The sequence below is a fragment of the Mauremys mutica genome, chromosome 14, assembly GCF_020497125.1.
Source record: "Mauremys mutica isolate MM-2020 ecotype Southern chromosome 14, ASM2049712v1, whole genome shotgun sequence".
NCBI classification, from domain to species: domain Eukaryota; kingdom Metazoa; phylum Chordata; order Testudines; family Geoemydidae; genus Mauremys; species Mauremys mutica.
The window spans coordinates 43,989,976-44,008,711 of record NC_059085.1 but is presented as its reverse complement, the minus strand read 5'-3'; the positions used below and the strand labels follow the sequence as shown (position 1 = coordinate 44,008,711).

The following is an 18,736-nucleotide window of genomic DNA, read 5'->3' as shown; positions in this document are numbered from 1 at the left end:
CACATTTCTCTGCTTTGTACATTTTTATATTGAGTGGGGATTTCTTCCTCCACATTTTTTTTTGATGCTTTAAAAAGAGATGTTTTGTCTTTGTGCTCATTAGTTTCTAGAATGTTTGGAGCCAGATGTCATCAAGTTAAAAGTTAGTGTTCAGTTGGTTTGACTTTTGTTTGAGTTGCCTCCTTTGGAAAATTCCCTTCCTTCTGTCTATTTCCTGGAGTAGTGCATTATCCCTGAAAGGTCTCTGGGGATCTCTGGCAGGCACCAGACATGCCGTGCCTTCTAGTGCCATTCCAATCCCATGTCTGAACCCATCATGTAAAATAAAGCAGTTCCTGTGTTGGATATAACAATTGCAACACATTTGATTTGCCTCTCCCCAGCATTCCCTCCTGAGGTAAATATTCCGCCTTGAAAAGGGAGAAGCTTGGCATATCCCTGAGTCAGTGGGACACCCTTTTAACAACCAGAATTTCATCCTGCATTCACTTCCTGAGCCAGCTGAAGCCAGGAGCATCGCATCAGCAACTAACTGAATTGGAGTGCCAGAAAGTCTTGTACCTCTATCCGGTGGGATGCTGCTGCTTATTAGGGACAGGTGGATTTCAGAAGCACTTATGTATCATCTTCCCCTCGCTTCCACCAACACTCATGCATTTAATTTCCTTCAGTTCTAGCTGCAGAAATACCCCAACAGCAGGGGTCCTGGGAGCTGCTTCTGTTGTCACTGGTGCTGGGTAGAAGTCCCCTGCTTGCTTTAGCCGTGTCCTTTGGCACTAGCAGTTGCTGGAAGGAACCTTGCCAGAGGAACCTGCTGTCTGGATACAAGTGGCTCAAGTAACCTCTTTAACTTAGCTATTAGCCAGGCTCTTTCTCCCTGCCCTTTGCCCAGTTTATTTTATATTTTCTTCTGTTCTGAAACTTTCCCCTGTGCTTGAGTGGCCTGGCTGTGAAGCAGTGCCTTTGGCAAAGTGTCAATGGAGCCATGTTTTCCCTGTTTAGTATTTCCATTTGGGCCAGTTACAGTAAGCCAGATTAATAAGTGTCAGTGGGAGAAACATGGGATGCTTTCTTCCTTGTGCCATACGGGACATGAGAATAAATATCATCCCACATCCAAAAATCGATACCAGCCCTTTGCCTCCCACTCCATGCAGTAGAACACTTTCCAGCCAGTGGTGCCCCTTTCCCATTTATAGAGTGAGGACATTGCCACGGACTCCATAAGAGAAGAGAAGTCACAGCCAAAGATGAAACAGGACATATCTTGCAGCACCAGATGGGATGGCAGCATAAGGTAGTAAAGGATACGCACAGCCCATGTAGCCAAGTCCCTGGGTCTTCTCTGGCATATTGCTGCTCTGTGATCACTGTCTATATTTCTTGTACTAAATAAAGTTTCTAGGAATGTTTTAACACACTAATCACTATAATAGCATCCTTCAGACCATGGTGTAGGCTGTAGACAGAAGTCTGCGTGCAGGACACCCAGCCTGCCCCCAGAACAGGCAGTTCCCCAGGAAGGACCGTTTGTGCCTAGTGACATTTCTTCAAAGTGGACTTCAGGGTTTTACAAAATGTTTCAGACTGTTAAGCTCTAATGAGGACAAACTGCACAGCTGCCCATGCAGGCCTGGTAATTACACTGAGATTATCTCGAGGAGCTGAACTTCCAAGTGCCCCAATGTTTGGATAAGTGCAGCTGTGTTATGTGCTGAAGGAAGAGTGTTTGGCGAAAGCAGGGGAGTGAGGAGTGAAGTTAATGATTATCCCCTTGCATCCTGGGACCCAGGCTCCTGCTCTGCCCCAGCCAGAGTGGTGGAGGCTCACAAGGCAGCATGGTCCCACTCTTTCCTTTGGCTGTGATTGTGGGTCTGCTTAGTCTGATAGGCCCTGCCAGGAGCCCAAAGACAGAGCCCTCGAGTGGCTCCAGTGAGCAGCCTCTCTTCCGTGGAGCTGATCGCTATGACTTCGCCATTGTTGTCCCTGCAGGCGGCACAGAGTGCTTCTGGCAGTTTGCACATCAGAGCGGCTACTTCTACTTCAGCTATGAGGTGAGTGCTGGGGACCCACTCCAAACAACTAGCTAAAGACTTTTTTTATCAGGCTAAATGATCTAACAGTCCCTTCTGGCTTCAGAATCTTCAAAAATGGTATCTTCTGTACCAACTTGCTGCCTTTCACTTTCAATGTCTGCTTGCTCTTATATGCTGAGTGGGTGTGAATAGGAGTGCCCGATCTACCTTCTCCACGCCTCTATTTTGTACCTTCTAATGTCTCCTTTGAACTGAACAGTCCCATTCTTGTCCTCAAAACTTCCATCCCTGCGTCTGAGCCCCTCTAGTTTTGCTGTATCCCTTGAAGGAAGGTGTTGAGTACTGTGTTCTATCCTGGTAGCACACAGGAGTTGCCCTCTAGTCTGGCAGTGGCCAGAGCCAGATACTTTAGAGGAAAATGAAGCAGCCTTGTATTAGGCAGGTGTGGGATGATCATCCCGTCACCTCCCCACACACAGATTAGGTGTCCCTAATTCCTTAGAGATGGGTTTAAATCCTGAAGCATGAGGTTTATTGTCTCTTCCAAAATTTGTTAGCATTAACTATTAACTTTGGACATCCTTGTTAGCCATAAATGTCCAATCCCTTTTTGAATCTTGCTAAGTTCTTGGCCACACTAACATCCTCTGGCAATGTGTTCCGCAGTCTAGTCTCACAGGTGGAAGTGTTTGCTTCATGTTAGTTTTGCATTTTGCTCTTTTTTTTTTTCTTCACTGAATGTCCCCTATGTCATGAGAGGGAGAACAGACGCTCTGATTTTTCTCAGCCATTTAAACATCCCCTTTTAACCTTCCTGACTTCCATTTTCACTCTTCATGCCATAGATTACTCTCCTGTCTGTTGACTTCACTGGAGTTGGATTTCTTTCCCCTGAACAAGAGGGGGCTCAAATAATCTCTTCAACCTCATTAGCCAGACTCTTCCCCCCCCACCCCCCAGCTCACCTTCCTGTTTGTTTTGTTAAGGGGAGTTGCCTGCCTTCCAGTGACCTCACTCCAGGCTGAGTCTAAGGACTCTGTTTTTAGGGCCTTTTTGATTAAATTTCTTTTAAACTCCCCCTTCCTAAAGGTTAAGGCCCTGCCATGCTGGTCCTGGGGCCCTCCCCTCTGTTGAGGAAGCTTGAACTTGATTGTATTGTGGTGACTATTAGAGGCTCAACTAGTGATTACTTCAGGCAACTCCCGGCTTTGGCTTTGACCTCAGTGGAGAAGAACTTCTCCTGGTTCTGGAGAATGTGCTGTTCCAAAGGTTGCTAGAGAACTTTGCCAAGTCGGTAGTAGAGGGGCGAGAGCTAGTAGCCAGCATCCAGTGTTGGTTGGATCTTCACTTGGCAGGAGGTTCCACAGTGCATGGACTCAGCTGAGCACTCACAACAGGAGACCTTCCTGTCCCCTAGGCTGAGAGTGGCAGGAGTATCCAAGGTCTCTTGCTGTGTGGTTGTGTATTGCCAGTACTAGGTACTGGGCTCCCGGCTGGGATGGAGCCCTCCAATCCTCTTATCTTAAACCCTGTGACTTCCCTGCTTCTGTTTACACTGGGCCGATTGAAGTAGATGTGGGAGTTTGTGCCTGGCATTCTTGTCACTATTTGTGTTTATCAGCTGCTCCCTTATCTGTGGTGCGTGTGGAGCAAAGCAGCTGGGCTGTAGTAGGCAGAGGGGCTGGAGGTGTTCAAGGATTCGGCAGGGGATTGAGCTGGCGTTCAAGCCCAAGGTGCTCCCCCGCCCTTCTCTGAGCCTGTTCCAAAGCAGGGGAGGTGTGTGTTTGGGAGTACTGATTGCTGCATGCGTAAAGGGCAAGGAGGGCTGGCTTGAACCATACCACAGCTCCCGCTGGGGGCTGACTGTACATGGAGGGAAGGGAATCCACTGCCCAGTCATGGAACATGTTTGGGGGCCAGCCCTGCGCTAGCTAGATCTCTACTAGCCGTGGCACAGCTCAGTACACAAATGGTTGGGGAGAGAAAGGGGATTGCGGGAGAGAATTACACTGTACAGTGCAAAACTGGGCAAAATCCTTGGTGTCCTTGAACTGACATGGGCAGAGGAGGAAGCAGACTCAGCAGGTTCTCCTTGCCCCAGCCTTCCTTTCTGAGCCTGCGTACTCTGGAGCTAGGCCTGAGTGCACCGGAAACCACTTAGCTGCCAGGTGGAGGCTCTTATCTTTCACCCTGCAGAGTGGTAGCATTCTCCCCATTTCACTGACAGGAACTGAACCATCCAGCTACACACTGTGTGGAGAGCCAGGACTTTCCCAGTCCTGTGCTTGTTCCTCCAAGCTTGTCTGGTTTGCTCAGGATGCTGCGGCTCCTGTAAGCTCATGGGCAGCCACTTGAGGTGAGTTTAGCTGATGCCACTGAGAACAGGCATGGGCTTTGCTGCCTTTATAAGCAACACGGCCCCATCAGTTCCCATGGGAATTTCCGAGGACAGCACCAGTCAGGCTTGTTCTTTGCTAGAACTCAGAGCTGCACCCAAAGTTCCTTATTCTGCTCATTGTCTCTTGGCTTCAGGTACAACGGACTTCGGGAATTGGACATGACAGACATGTCTTGGCCACTGCAAATGATCCCAATGGCCTCCAAATGGGCAAGTCCCAGGATGTACGAGGACAGATGAACTTCCCAACCAAAGAGACAGGTTGTTGTCACCCCTGCTACGTCCCTTGCCCACAAGAGAGCTGGACTACTCCAATCCAAGGGCAGCCTGCAGATCGTTAATGATCTAAGCCATAGTCCTGTTAAAGTCTTGCTAGACATAGCATGAGATATTGAGCTCGGAATTTGACTATACAGGCAACCAAGCTTTTCTGCAGCTGCTAAGCTCGGAGAGATTATGTCTCTGCTGCAGAGAAGGGGTAAATGGGAGCTAACAGAGTAGAGGATTTGGGGTAATGTCTGACTGTCACAGCACCTGCTGCTCTCCTCTGATGCTTTGAACCATTTCCCTCTACAGGTTTTTACCAGCTGTGCTTGAGCAATCAGCTCAACCATTTTGGTGTCGTTCAGGTTTATCTCAACTTTGGTGTGTTCTATGAAGGCTTTGACCTGCAAAACTCACCAGACGTGGAAAGGAAGAAAATTAATGACACGCTGGAGGCAATTGAGGTAATATTTTATTTGCATTGTCAGCTCCCTTGGAATCAATTGCAGGGCTGAGCAAGCTCAAACAGGCATCTTGGTTTTGAAAATGAGGCACATGGAAGTAAATGGGGAGCTCAGGAGAACTGCTGCTCCCAGGAAACATACATGGGACAGCAACTGGAGTAGTGTTAAACCAGTCAGACACTTGGCTCCAGAGAGAGCCAGGAATGGGGGGGGGTCACATTCTGGGGTGCAATCCAGATCAATGAGTAGCTGTCACTGCCTGCCCTGTAGCCCTGGGGGCCTCACAATGCTTTGCTGCTGTCGCTTCCAACCTGGGCCGACCAAACAGCATGCAGGTCACACCTTGACTGACTGTGTATAGCCAACTGGCCCAGTAGCCTGTTGGCAACACTCCAGTCACCTTCTGGCTTGGTTACTACCTGCAGGGTGACCCCAACACACTCCCAGTCCTGAATTTTCCCCAAAACGTGTTCTGCGCTGTCCAGCCCTCTGCTGAGCAGTTCAGGTATTAGAAATCCATTGCCCCTCTAAGGGGTCAGTACTCAAGTTTGCTATCTTGAGTTACCCAAACAGTTCAGTTCAAACACAGCATTGGATTAGTTCTGATTGTAGTTAAAGAAACTAGTTTTATTTTTTAAGACATTTTAGGTGAGTACAAGTATAAGGCATTAAAGTTGGAAATGGTTACAAGAAAACAAAAGATAAAGCACTGTCTAGTAGCTAAAACTCAACAAGCTAGACTTGGTTGAAGATAAAATCCTTAGCAAAATTGCTGACCAGATCTCTCCTAAAGTCAAAGGACTGGCTCCTTTGTCACCTTCGGTGAGAGCGCGACAGGGAGAGCTTTGGGTGGTTTTGCCCCTTGCTTTTATAGTCCAGCCCCCTTCTGAAGTGGATTCTTCTGAGGATTAACCCTCAAAGCAAAGTTTATTCAAACTCTAAAGGCGGCGACATGGAGACTGGTGGTGAAAGTGGCTCTATGCTCATTCTTCTCCCCTGTATATGCTGAAATGCAGCTTGTCTCCTGCCATTTTCCCCCTTTTGCTGTCTCAAGGACCCTGTTTACTCCTTGGATCTAAATTGAGGTGTGCACATTCCTGTGTTAAACAGGTCTGTTCTAAACAACTTTTGCTCAGCCATGGCTGTGCTATCACCACCATACTGGGGAATTCGTAACTCTACATATGTTGCCGTGTACATCTCACCAGGATATTGACAAGCAAGTTATTAATTTCCAGATGATACCTCACAGGGCCTATGTTCAACACCTAGTACATGTAGCGTGTGACTACAGTGGTGCTTTTGGTCACGGGGTTCTGTGAAAACAGGAAGGGTGGCTGAGGGAGAGGTCTAGGTCACTGGGGCATGTGAAGCTGGATGGGGCTGGCTGCCAGGGATCTGGATGGAATGCAGTCAACAGGCTCCTGTTCTGCTCTTGTCATTCAATCCCAAATGGTGAAAGATCTGTTCCTGCAGGCTCTGGGGGAGGTCTGCAGGGCTTCCATTCTTCCCCTTACTGGTTCTCATAGGAACTTAGCAACTGCCGGACCAGGTCAGCCCAAAGGCCCATCTACCCCTGTATCCTGCCTGACAGTGGCCAGCATGAGGTACTTCACAGGAATATTCAAGGAACCTGGCAGAAGGCAGATGTGGGATAATGTCCCCACAAAGGTTTCATCCCAACCCCCCCAACTAGAAGTTGTCTGAAGCCCTGAAGCACATAGTTAAAGCTCTTCCAAAACAGTTAACGTGAACAATAGTATCCACTGGATCTGGCCAAGTCCTTGACCTCAGTGATACCTGGTGGCATAGAGTTCCACAGTCTAATCGAGGGTTGGGAGAAGGATTTCATTACCTGTCCTTGTGCTTGTTGCAGGAGAGCACCCGCAGTCTGCAGGCCCACGTCTTCCACATGTGGCGCTTTTATAACTTTGCCCGGATGAGGAAAGCGGCTGACTATTTCATCCTTCAGTCCAACTATAACTATGTGAACTGGTGGTCACTGGCTCAGAGCCTCATCATTGTCCTCTCGGGTGTCCTGCAGCTGTATTTCCTAAAGCGGCTCTTCAATGTGCAACCCACTACTGCCACCAACAAACCAAGGTGCTAAGGCCTCTGGCTTACACCACTGCTGGACCCATGCAGCAGGGAGGACCAAAGGACTGGCCTGTAACACTGCAGAACACACTGAACTCCATCTCATCTTTTCTCCCCTCCGCCTCCATGGGAAAATGGGAGATCCTGCCTGTGGATGGACCGGGATGGGCATTTTTCAGGAACAGAATTCCCCTCAATGCCCTAGTGTCCAGCTGGCTCTTCATTCTCTACTCAGCCTCTAGTACAAGATCCATTTTGGGGGAGGGGATGGTTCACTACTAGTTTAGACCTAATCTGCCCAATGCTCTAATAGTGAAATGGCTTAAAAAGCTGTTCACATTATAAATAAACAGTTCATAGTGTGAAAGCACTGTCCTGTCTGAATCTACCCTCCTCTAGGAACCAGGGCAGCTCCCTGCTGTGGAAGCCACTGCTACAGCACCCACCTACCTACACTGCTTCTGATTAGCCCTGGTTGGGTGGTCATGTCCTCCAGTGGCACAACCCTGTCAGCTCCTGCTCCACTTGGGTCTCTGTTGGGGAAAAAGGTAGAAACAACCCTGGGGGAGGGGAGGAATCGCTGTGTTCACCTCAGTCTCCTGCTACACAGAACTTCCAGGTTGCCCTAGCACCGATGGAGGGAGTAGGTAGCTGCATTAAGGTGATCTACCCCCCTCAGCAGCTACTACTGAGAAAACTGCCTTTAGTCTGAGAGCGTAAGAGCCATTCCTGGGCAGGGCTTAGGACCAGGTAGCTGAGTTCTTTCACGAGGCCACACCAACATGGTTTTTATTAGATAGAAAATAAGTTTTATATAATCCCTGTCTCCTCTTCAGGCTGGGACAGGCACTCCTCAGAGCTCACAACAGTTTTGACTAAGTCACAGGTAAACTGGTCTGTAATCCTCCACAGCAGCCTGCAGAGCCCCACTCCAGGAGAGCTCCCTGCTGCTGCTGTGAGTTCTGATTTCATAACATGCTCCATTCTTGCCCTGTGAAGCTGGCAGCCCTTTAAGTAAGTGTGTCCTCATGCCGCACGTACTCCCCAACATCAGCCTGATGAAACACTACGATTGCCATGGGGTCCACTTTCCGGCAGTCCTGGGTAGACTTTGCCGCTACTCCAAAACCCTGAGGAATTAAGAATAGTGAAACTCAGGCACCCACTTGTATCAATACCACTCTGTTCAAAGCAAGTTAATCACCCTTTTCTGAAGAACAATCCACTCCCCTACCAGCACTGTCACTTACCAGAGGAACATCAGCCATGGAATACACCACCACACCCTGGTACTGAGCTGTGTTCTCGGTGATGCGGCCTAGGCCAGATTTCAGCACATGGTTCCCATAAAGGAAGGACTGTTCTGCTCCAGGTTTCACCCACACTTTATACTGCAAGAGAAAAGCACCCATTCTCAGGAGGCACAGCAGTTGCTCACCCAGATCTTCACAAGTTACACTTATTGCTGAACGTACAAGGTTATTCCTCATGCAACCGGGCACAAGGGTAGAGACACAGGTGATACCCTACTTGAGCCTTGCTTCATAAGGTGGTATCCGGGGCATGGGAGACGACAGGGACAACCTGTAACAGTCCATTGTTTCCTTTTGTTCTTCATGCAGCTATAGAAGGGGACCAGAGGCTGAGGCTAGCAGGGGTTAGTGCCAGGGATGCCCACAGAAAGCAGATTACTTCATGCAGCTAGGGTGAGCCAGAAAGCAGACACCTGAGGCCGGAGAGCTGCAGTGCCACAAGGGGAGTGAGTAGGGAGGGAAATACCATCAGTAAATAGTTGTGAGTAGCACCTAAAGATCCCAAACAGGATCACACCCCACTGTCCTGGGCACTGTACAAATCTATTAGACGCACCCCATGCATACAAGCTAGAGACATAGGGTAGGGGATATGGGTAACAAGAGCAAATGAGTACGGGGAAGAACTGGTCCATCTCGTTTAGCTACAGGGGCTGCAGACATATTACACCCTTCTCCCCCAGCCCCTCACCACCAACATTCCCTCTAATTTTTTCCATCCATGTGCAAAATAAATGTGATGTGCACCAGTAGGAACAAAAAACCTAAATATATTTTTTAAAAAGTTAAATAGGGATAATTACTCCAGCCAGGACAGGTTAGGCATTTTAGAACTCGCACTTAAATTAATTCTTTCAGTAGTAAGAGAAAAAAAGATGATGAAATGCATAGACCAGTCAAACCAGTAAAATAACACATTTTGAAAGAGTAAAATTACAGAGAATATATGTGCATTGCAAGAAGTAACAATATAAATGTATGTTGGGAGGTGCCTGTGGCGCAGCCAGTGTGTGTGTGCTGGCTGCTGGGAAAGTTTTTGAGAGATGCTCCATGCTGTCTCTACAGCACTCAGGGAAAGCTCTCCTGCTCTGTCCTGAGCCTTGTCTCATCTCGTCTCCCCTCCCCTGCTCTGTGGAGATGGGGCACATGGGTGGGGAGAGAGACAGAGACTGTGAGCTGGCTGCTGGGGAAGGCTCAGAAACAGTGCACTATCTCTTTAAGAAAGGCACTCTGTCACTCACCCTTCCCTGCATAAGCTCTGAGTCCTGAGCCAGGCTGTCCCCCATCGGCCCTGCAGAGATGGGGTGCTGGGGAAGGGGGATCAGCACCCTCCTCCCCCACCCCAGCTCTGCTCTGCACAGCCAACCGGAGGGTCCTGGGAGCAGCTGCAGAATGGAGCACTTAAATCGCTCCTGGGCTGCGCAAGCGAGCAGCGTACAGGGAACACAGCACACCAGTGCTGCTAAACATGACCAAGGATCAGGTTGCTGCCTGAAAGCTGCTCCTTAGCAAGCCTCTCACCTTGGCATAGGGAGCAAGGTAATCCAGGGCAGTGACGTGGAGCCGGAACTTCCCGGTCTTGGTGAACTTCCCAAAGCAGGTGCCCAGTGCCACCAGCTTGTCCCCAGGGATACTGGTCGCCACCTTCAAGATTCTCTCACTAGGAAAGAGCAAATGCAGCCAACATGTGATTAGTTCTCAGAGAACCTCAACACCTAAAAGAGAAGGTTTAACCAGCACCAGGGACCCCACTATTAGCCAGAGGCACCGATGGGGCAGGGCACGAAGAGCTGCAGTCCCAAGAAGCATCAGCCCCGCACTCTCCAGGAAAGGACCAGGAGACAGAGCGCCTGGGGCCAATCCCTGCCCTGAGGCAGCAGGGGCCCAGTCTGCAGAACTGGTCACGTCAATGGCAGCTGCGGAGCCTGCGCTTGTGGCCCGGGGACTCCGCAGCCCGGCTGCGCCACCCACCTGACGTAGTAAACGCGGTCCTTGTGCAGGCGGAAACAGTAGGAGCCGTCGGGCCGGTCCACCAGCAGCTGGATGTTCTCGCCGATGCTGCGGGGAGAGAGACCATGAGCGGTGGGCCCTGGGACAGGCCACCTGGGGGTCACCAGCCCCTCCGCCAGGCCGGGCCCACGCCCAGCCCCCGGGCCAGCCCCCCTCCGCCCCTCCCCCCCCGGGCCAGCCCCCCCATCCCCCTCCCCCCCCCGGGCCAGTCCCCTCTCCGCCCCTCCCCCCCGGCCAGTCCCCCCATCCCCCCCCCCCCGGGGCCAGCCCCCTCTCCGCCCCTCCCCCCCCCGGGGCCAGCCCCCTCTCCGCCCCTCCCCCCCCGGGGCCAGCCCCCTCTCCGCCCCTCCCCCCCCGGGGCCAGCCCCCTCTCCGCCCGTGCCCGCCGGCCAGTCCGGCGCTCCCCCTCCCCCCCCCGGGGCCAGCCCCCTCTCCGCCCCCCCCTCCCCCTCCCCCTCCCCCTCCCCCCCCGGGGCCAGCCCCCTCTCCGCCCCTCCCCCCCCGGGCCAGCCCCCTCTCCGCCCCTCCCCCCCGGCCAGTCCCCCCATCCCCCTCCCCCCCCGGGGCCAGCCCCCTCTCCGCCCCTCCCCCCCCGGGCCAGCCCCCCCATCCCCCTCCCCCCCGGGCCAGCCCCCTCTCCGCCCCCGGGTCAGCCCCCTCTCGGCCCAGCCGCCCCCAGCCCCCCGCGTCACCCCGGCCCCGCCTCACTATTTCGCGAGCTTCTCGAACAGGGCCCGGGTCTCCTCCTGCGTGAGGGGCCGCATCGCCGCGCCCGGCAGCTCCGGGCTCAGTCAGGGCACGGCTCCACGTGGGGGAGGGGAAAGCCCGGAACCGGAAACAGCCCTGGGCCCGTAGAGTCTAGAACATAGAGCGTCCCGGGTGGGTGGGGCCAGCGTGCCCCGCTCCGTGCCATAGAGTCCGGGTGCCGCGGAGGGACCCGCGCTCCGGCGTTGGGTTCGCGGAGCTGTAGGGGGCGCTAGACCAAGTCTCTCCAGAGCAGTGGAGTTGCCGGGAGGCGGGTAGAGTGTCCCCCGGGTAGCGCGTACCTGCGAGTCGTGGCGCTCTGCCCAAGATGGCGGCGGCGGCCGGCGCGGCCCTGGAGGAGGCCAGCCTGCTGGCCTGGCTGTTCCGCGGGGCGCCGGGGCCGGCGCCGGGGCCGGAGCTGGCCGGGTACCTGGCGGAGCTGGCGGGGCTGGGGCTGGAGGCGCTGGGCCGCGAGCCGGGCCGCCTGGCCGAGGAGCGGGCGCTGGCCGCCGCCCAGACGCGGCACTTGGCCTTCGCCCACTACAAGATCTTCATCCGCTCGGCCGAGTGCACCAGCGAGACGGGCCGCGGCTTCGGGGGCATCGAGCGCGGCCTGGCCCGGCTCCTGGGGCGGCTGCCCGGCTTCCAGGAGAGCTGCAGGTGGGCCCGGGGTGTGGGGGGCGGGGGCACCGGGCCCGGGGGGCTTGGAGGGGGGACACCGGGGGGCTTGTAGGGGGTGTGGGGGGCGGGGGCACCGGGCCCGGGGGGCGTGTGGGGGGCGGGGGCACCGGGCCCGGGGGGCTTGTGGGGGGCGGGGCCTGGTGGAGTTTTGCGGGGGGCTGAGTTCTCCTTCCCTCTGGCAGGAGCTTCTTGCGGGACGCCGAGGAAATCGCCTCCAGCCGGCGCATGAACAGCCTGACCCTGAACCGGCACACGGAGATCTTGGAGATCCTGGAGATCCCGCAGCTGATGGACACCTGCGTCCGTAACGGCTACTACGAGGAGGCGCTGGAGCTCGCTGCCTACGTGCGCCGGCTGGAGAGGAAACACTCCTCCATCCCTGTCATCCAGGTTTGTCCCAATAGTGCTGCCCACGCTGGGGTCTGCAGCCCCTGGGCATGGGATGAGCTCCTCACGTAGTGGCTGGCTGGTCGACTGGCCTCCATGCAGCGGGTGGGGTCTTGCTCTGAGAGGAGTGTGGTTTGGGGGGTGTAATGTTTGGACTGTCTCCTAGCTGAGGTCTCTCTCTCCCTGCCTCTAGGGCATTGTGGACGAAGTGCATCAGTCTTCACAGCTGATGCTGAATCACTTGATCCAGCAACTGCGCACTAATATCCAGCTGCCAGCTTGCCTGCGTGTCATTGGCTACTTGCGGCGCATGGATGTGTTCACAGAGGCCGAACTGCGCATCAAGTTTCTGCAGGCCCGGGACGCCTGGCTCCACTCCATCCAGGCCTCTATCCCTGATGACGACCCCTACTTCCACATCACCAAGACCATCGAGGCCTGCCGCGTCCATCTCTTTGACATCATCACACAGTATCGCGCCATCTTCTCGGACGAGGAGCCGTTGCTGCCTCCCGGCGAGCATGCGGTCAATGAGAGTGCCATCTTCCATGGCTGGGTGCTGCAGAAGGTTTCACAATTCCTGCAGGTTCTGGATAATGACCTCCGGCGGGGGGTGGGCAGCCGCTTGGACTCACTGTTGGGTCAGTGCATGTACTTTGGCCTGTCCTTTAGCAGGGTGGGAGCTGATTTCCGGGGCCAGCTGGCCCCAGTGTTCCAGCAAGTTGCATTTGGCACTTTCAAGAAGGCGATTCAGGAAGCAGTGGACAAATTCCAAGATGAGATGAACTCCTACACGCTGATCTCTGCTCCTGCTGTCCTGGGCAGCACCATCCCTGTGGCAGTGCCAACCACCCAGCCAGGAACCCTGCAGCCTCCCATGGTGCTGCTGGACTTCCCACCTCTTGCCTGTTTCCTGAACAATATTCTCGTTGCCTTCAATGACCTGCGTCTCTGCTGCCCTGTGGCTCTTGCCCAGGATGTAACGACTTCCCTGGAGGCTGCCCTGGGCAAGGTGAGGCAGGCACCTGACAGGGCATGGCCGTTTCTCTCTCTTTCAGCATTTTGTACGGGTTGTCAGAATGCCGAGGATAGATCTTGCCGTTCCCTTCTGCACCCACTTCCTGTTGGCTGAATGAGCCCCTTTCCCCTCCCCTGCATTTCCCCTACAATTGGGCAACTGAATCAGACTCGGGGTCCAGCATCAGAAGATGAATTGTGTAGGGCAAGGTGGTGTGTCAGTGGCTGCTCTCCAGGGCCAGTCCCATCACTCTGAGCAGCTTGGGGAATGTGGGGCTGTTTGGTGCAGCTGCCCAGGGTGGAGGTTGCAGGATGAGGAACTGAAAGTGCTTACGCGCTCACTCTCTCTCTCCCTCCTGCAGGTGACTCAAACAATCTTGGCTTTTCACCGGGCAGAGGAGGCGGCTTTCAGCAGCCGGGAGCAAGAGCTTTTTGCTCAGTTCTGTACGGTGTTCCTGGAAGACCTGCTCCCCTACCTTAACCGTTGCCTCCACGTGCTCTTTCCCCCAGCCCAGATAGCACAGACCCTGGGTAAGAATTCCTTCTTCCCTCAGCAGAGAAGTATGAGGGAAGTGCCTGCTCTCATGCAGAGCCAGGACATATCTGCTGAGCAGGGTGGGTCCCAGAGACCCTTGTCTTTGACCCCTTCACTGCCCTGCTCTGGATCCCATGGGACATCCGTTGGCTGGAGTGCTCAGAGCTCCCCCAGTGAAGTCCAACAGTCCACAAGGATCCCTGCCTGAGCTGTGTGATGTTGTCATGTCCCTTTCCAGGTGGGCTCTGGGTGAGTTAACTCTCTGCTCTCTTTGCCAGGTGTTCCTCCCACTCAGCTGCACAAGCATGGCAGCCTGGGCTGTGTGGACGTGAATGTGATCAAGGAGCCACTCGCCTTCATCCTGCCAAAGAGAGAGGCCACGTTCACTCCAGACGAGAAGGAACTGGCCCAGGAGAGCCTTGCACCTGCACCAGAAATTCCAGGGCCAGAGCAGGGAGTAGAACCTAGTGTGCAGCTGCCTCCGGTGGCTGGAGAGGAGAGCAGCCTGAACACAATGGCTGTTCTGCAGCCTGATGTCCCAGGAGCCACAACCTAACAGAGGGAGGGGACTGCCCCAGCTTGCCCGCCGTGCTGCGTGCATATCCTGGCTGATTCTGGCCTCTGCAGAAGCCTGTGGGAGTCTTGCACGTAGCAGCGCTGGTATTGAACAATGGCACTGTGTGTAGGGGTGTGGATGGAGATGAGCAGGAACATTGGCTGTGGCTGCTGATGGGAACTGTACAGAGGATTACAGGCTGCATCATCTGTAACTACTTCCTTGGCTTCACTGTAACCATCGAGTGTGGGCAAGGGCCCTTGCAGGTCTCCTGGGCCAGGCCTGGGTGGAAGGAGGCTGGACCCAGGCTCTCTGTAGTATAAAGAGAGTGAATGCTTTCTGACTTGGAAAGCAGGTTCAATGATGTACATACCTCTGGAAAAGGCTGATCATTGTGTAAATAAAGCTCATGAGTGTATGCGGTGCTGTACCTGCTTCTCCCCCTAGCCCTGGCTGCAAGCAGCTGCTATGGGCATACCTTGCTAGGGTCTGTCATTTCTCTCCCCAGCCTGACAAGGGCTCAGCTGTTGAAGATATTCACAGATGCTCAGCTGCTGCTCTTACCCCGTCTGAGCTTTGGGCTCAAACCCTGGGTAACTCTAGAGGCAATGGCCAGAGAGAAAAATCAGTGTATTTTGCACTGCGGGGAAGGAGGTGCAGTGGTGTACAGACCCATTGCAGGGCATGGCTGAGTGGGCTTGGAGCCGGTGACCCCGCCCTCCGCCGCCAGGGGCTGCGCTCTCCCGTGGTACCTTTGGAGACTACAGCTCCCGGCATGCACCGCTACTTCCGGTTGGGCCCCGCGGCGGGGGTGGGGCTGGCGGCTCAGTGACACGGGAGCGCCCGGAGCCCCGCCCCCTTCGTGCCGATGGCCGCGTGCGGGGCCAGGCCGCCCCTCGCGCACGTGCGGAGCCGCTGGGGCCCGGCCTGGGCCCGAGCCCGGCAGAGCTGCTCGGCGCCGCCCACGCCGCGCGCCCCGTGGGAGGCCCTGCGCCGCGCGCTGCTGCTGCTGCCGCCCCACGCGCGCGTGTGCCAGGCCGGACACCCCGTGCTGCGGGCGGCGGCCGCCGCCGTGGAGCCCGCGCTCATCGCCAGCCCCGACGTACAGCGCCTGATCCGGCGGCTGGTGCGGGCGATGCGGCGGCTGCCGTGCGTGGGGCTGAGCGCGCCCCAGCTCGGGGTGCCCCTGCAGCTCTTCGTGGCCGAGCTCCCCGAGCGGCTGCACCGGGCCACCAGCCCCAGCCTGCGGGCGGCCAGGCAGATGGCCCCGTTCCCGCTCAAAGTGTTCGTGAACCCGGCCCTGCGGGTGCTGGACTCCCGCCTGGTCTCCTTCCCCGAGGGCTGCGCCAGCATCGCCGGCTTCGCCGCCTGTGTGCCGCGCTACCAGGCGGTGCAGGTGTCAGGTAGGCGGGGCAGCGCCGGGCCTCCCTGCCGGGACTGCAGCGCGCAAAGCCGGGCGCGCCCGTCACACGGACCAGGCCGTACTGGAGCGGGCCTGTCCCGTAGCGCCCGGGGCCAGGCCCTGCCTGCTCCCGCCCGGCTGCCGCTCCTCGCCCCGCGTGTCCCAGCCCCCTCGCCTGACTCCCTGGTTCAGGGGCCCCCCCCCCCCCCCAAGCCAGGCCTTGCCCCCGCCCCGCCCAGTCACCAGCCCCGTGGCAACAATGCCTATTGCTGGGATGCCCTGAGGTAGGTCCAGCCCCCTGGCCACAGGCAGGCTGCAGCGTGCTGGCATCGAGTGGCTTGGCAGTCTGGCATGTCGCGTGCATCCCCCATAGTCTGGCAGGAGCCCCAGAACCCCATAGCCGGGGATAGACTGAGGTCTTTGCTCCTGGTAAGCTGTGCAAGTGGCAGGAATTCATGCTGGCGTGGGGGAGAGGACACTGCCGCTAGGCAGGGCCCAAACACCCCCCCTTGCATGTGAGCAGCGCCGAGGCAGGGTGAGGCAGCTGGTGCTGAGGCGTGAGCCCTGCCCTGCGGGGGCTATACACGCTGTGCTTAGCCAGAGGGGTGATTGGTGCCAGCTGTATTGGAAGTGGGGCGGGGGGGCCTGATGCTCAGCGGCTCACCTGGGCCATGTTTGCTTCTGCAGGCCTGAATGAGGCAGGAGATGCCGTTTCTTGGCAGGCAAGCGGGTGGGCGGCCCGCATCCTCCAGCATGAGATGGACCACCTGCAGGGCATCCTGTACATCGACAAAATGGAGAGCCGGACCTTTGTGAATACACGCTGGACGGAGCTGAACGACTGAGCCCCTCACGTGCTGCATCATGGGCAGCTGGAGAGACTGGCATGGGTGGTGTCCTCCACTCTGACCAAGGGCACGATGGCTGCGCTGGGAGCCTCTGGCGGCAGGTGGAAGCTCTCCCACCGATAGCACGGGAAATAAATGTGTTCCACAGCTCAGCTGCAGTCTGAGAGTTCTGAAGGCCTGTGGCCAGGTGGGGGGCCAACCCTCCCTTTCCCTCTGAGGCTATGGCTAACACCCCCCCCCCCCCCCTGCTGGGAGCCAGAGCAGGCAGACAGGTGCATCTCCTGTGCTTTCCCAGCAGCCCCTGCCTAGGGCTGGCCCCTGGCTGCATGGGGGAGTCCTGCCATGCTGGTTCAGTTTTGCCCAGCACTTGGAGGGGTAGTTTTATAATGTGCATCCACAGGGACCAAGCTGAGAGTAACTTGTCTTCCCTTTTGTCAATGCGCCATGTGACACTGAGGCCTTAGAGGGAAAGGCGAGTGGATTGTAGCCCTTCCTCCTGTCAGCGGGAATAGTCACCTCCTGCTGGGAGAGGTAGCTGGCGGGTACCACACCACTGCTGGGGCTGGCGCCCACAGCTTGTTGCTACCCACAGCACCAGGCCTCCGTAGCAGGGACAGAACCCACTTGCTGAGCCACGGGCCAGGGAGACTCATTCAGCTTTATTACAGCAAATACAGAGAAAGTCTTTCACAATTCCAGCCTGGGTTCCTCCCCCGGCAGCCTGCTACTGCCACCCACTCTCCCCTGCAAGCTGAACGAGGGCAGGCCACTTCCTGCTCATGGGCTGGGCTCATCCCACTACCTGCGGCTGCTAGGTTCCCTCTAGGGCACCAGAGCCAATCTGCAAGAGAAGCCTGACCCAGGGGCAGCTCCCCTACGAGCGGCAGACTCTTCCCGGCAGAGAGCTTTGCGGTGCACCCTAGCAGGCAGCCGTCTACCTGGGCAGGGGCTCTCTGACTGCAAGGCCTTCTAGCAGTTCTCCTCTTCCCTACTGAGAAGCCAGGCAGCAATCGAATGAAACACATGGATGCTGAGAACAGGCCATCTTAGTGCAGAGCAGAGCGAAAAGTGGAGCTCTTCCCAAGAGCCACCACTGCTGCAGAGATTTCGTTACAGACGCTGCCCAAGAGCTGCACGCATTGAAAACAGCCCCTGGAGCGCTGGGCTCCCATGTAAATGCAGCCCTCAGGGGTGAGCCATTTCCCTGAGGAGGCCAGTGGCCAGCCCAGGGCGCAGTGAGCAGCGTGGCTGGTTTGGGAATTAATATTCACCTAAAAGGGCAACGTGAGACCGGGGTCATGGAGCTAAAAGAAAAACATTCAGGTTACGAGTAACCTGTGGGCAAACTCCAGCTGTGACCCCCTGTGGGGCTAGCCCCTCTGCTCTGCCCCTCAGCAGCTCTGCGCTGGGCACGTTGCCTGCCCAATCTGCACCCTCCTCTCCCCCCCCTCCCCCAGCACCTCTCCTGTAGGCAGCCGGGCCAGCCGATCCACCCCCTGCAGCAACCTGCCTAGCTGGGGCCTGAGCTGAGCCCCCAGCCATGATACTGCAACCCTGACTAGGCAGCAGTGGGGGGTGGTGGGGTGGGGAGACATAGGTGGGAGCCTCAGGCTGATGCAGGGGCCTTGCACCAGGCACATCACCCACCTCCAACCCAAGAGGGGTTGACAGTCAAACTGGCCGGGGGCGGGGGGAAGGGAGCAATTGCTGCTTTTCTCCCCCCATTGGCATCTCAGGCTCTAGGACAGTGATTCTCCAACTTCTGTACTGGTGACCCCTTCCACACAGCAAGGCTCTGAGTGCAACACCCCCCCCCCCCCAAGAAATGAAAACACTTTTTTTATATTTAACACCATTATAAATGCTGGAGGCAAAGCAGGGGTTGGGGTGGAGGCTGACAGCTCGCGACCCCTCCGGTAATGACCTCCCGCCCCCGCTGTTTGAGAATCCCTGCACTAGGAGTCTCATTCCCCCAGCCCTGCAT

The 18,736-nt window shown here is 56.1% G+C and overlaps 3 protein-coding genes across 4 annotated transcripts; 2 read left to right on the top strand and 1 right to left on the bottom strand.

Moving 5' to 3' along the window:
- The first annotated feature begins 30 nt into the window (after positions 1 to 30).
- TMED6 (transmembrane p24 trafficking protein 6) lies at positions 31 to 7,890 on the top strand. Its single transcript, XM_044987869.1, has 4 exons — positions 31 to 2,054; positions 4,569 to 4,695; positions 5,011 to 5,162; positions 7,039 to 7,890. Exons 1-4 carry the CDS (start codon positions 1,839 to 1,841, stop codon positions 7,270 to 7,272), a joined length of 729 nt encoding a protein of 242 aa, XP_044843804.1. The 5' UTR covers positions 31 to 1,838; the 3' UTR covers positions 7,273 to 7,890.
- A 142-nt stretch (positions 7,891 to 8,032) lies between these two features.
- Positions 8,033 to 11,446, bottom strand: NIP7 (nucleolar pre-rRNA processing protein NIP7). Its single transcript, XM_044987870.1, has 5 exons — positions 11,291 to 11,446; positions 10,544 to 10,630; positions 10,094 to 10,232; positions 8,510 to 8,650; positions 8,033 to 8,389 (listed from the first exon to the last, which is right to left on the bottom strand). The coding sequence occupies exons 1-5, from the start codon at positions 11,344 to 11,346 to the stop codon at positions 8,270 to 8,272; spliced, it is 543 nt and encodes a 180-aa protein (XP_044843805.1). The 5' UTR covers positions 11,347 to 11,446; the 3' UTR covers positions 8,033 to 8,269.
- Positions 11,447 to 11,502: 56 nt separating this feature from the next.
- COG8 (component of oligomeric golgi complex 8) lies at positions 11,503 to 16,904 on the top strand. 2 transcript variants are annotated; one of them, XM_044987868.1, is made up of 6 exons: positions 11,503 to 11,986; positions 12,190 to 12,397; positions 12,588 to 13,406; positions 13,774 to 13,942; positions 14,225 to 14,415; positions 16,603 to 16,904. In XM_044987868.1, exons 1-6 carry the CDS (start codon positions 11,655 to 11,657, stop codon positions 16,747 to 16,749), a joined length of 1,866 nt encoding a protein of 621 aa, XP_044843803.1. In that variant the 5' UTR covers positions 11,503 to 11,654; the 3' UTR covers positions 16,750 to 16,904. The 2 variants fall into 2 exon arrangements, with proteins under 2 accessions (XP_044843803.1, XP_044843802.1); XM_044987867.1 differs by lacking the exon at positions 16,603 to 16,904 and having other exon boundaries at positions 14,225 to 15,152.
- Positions 16,905 to 18,736: the final 1,832 nt, after the last annotated feature.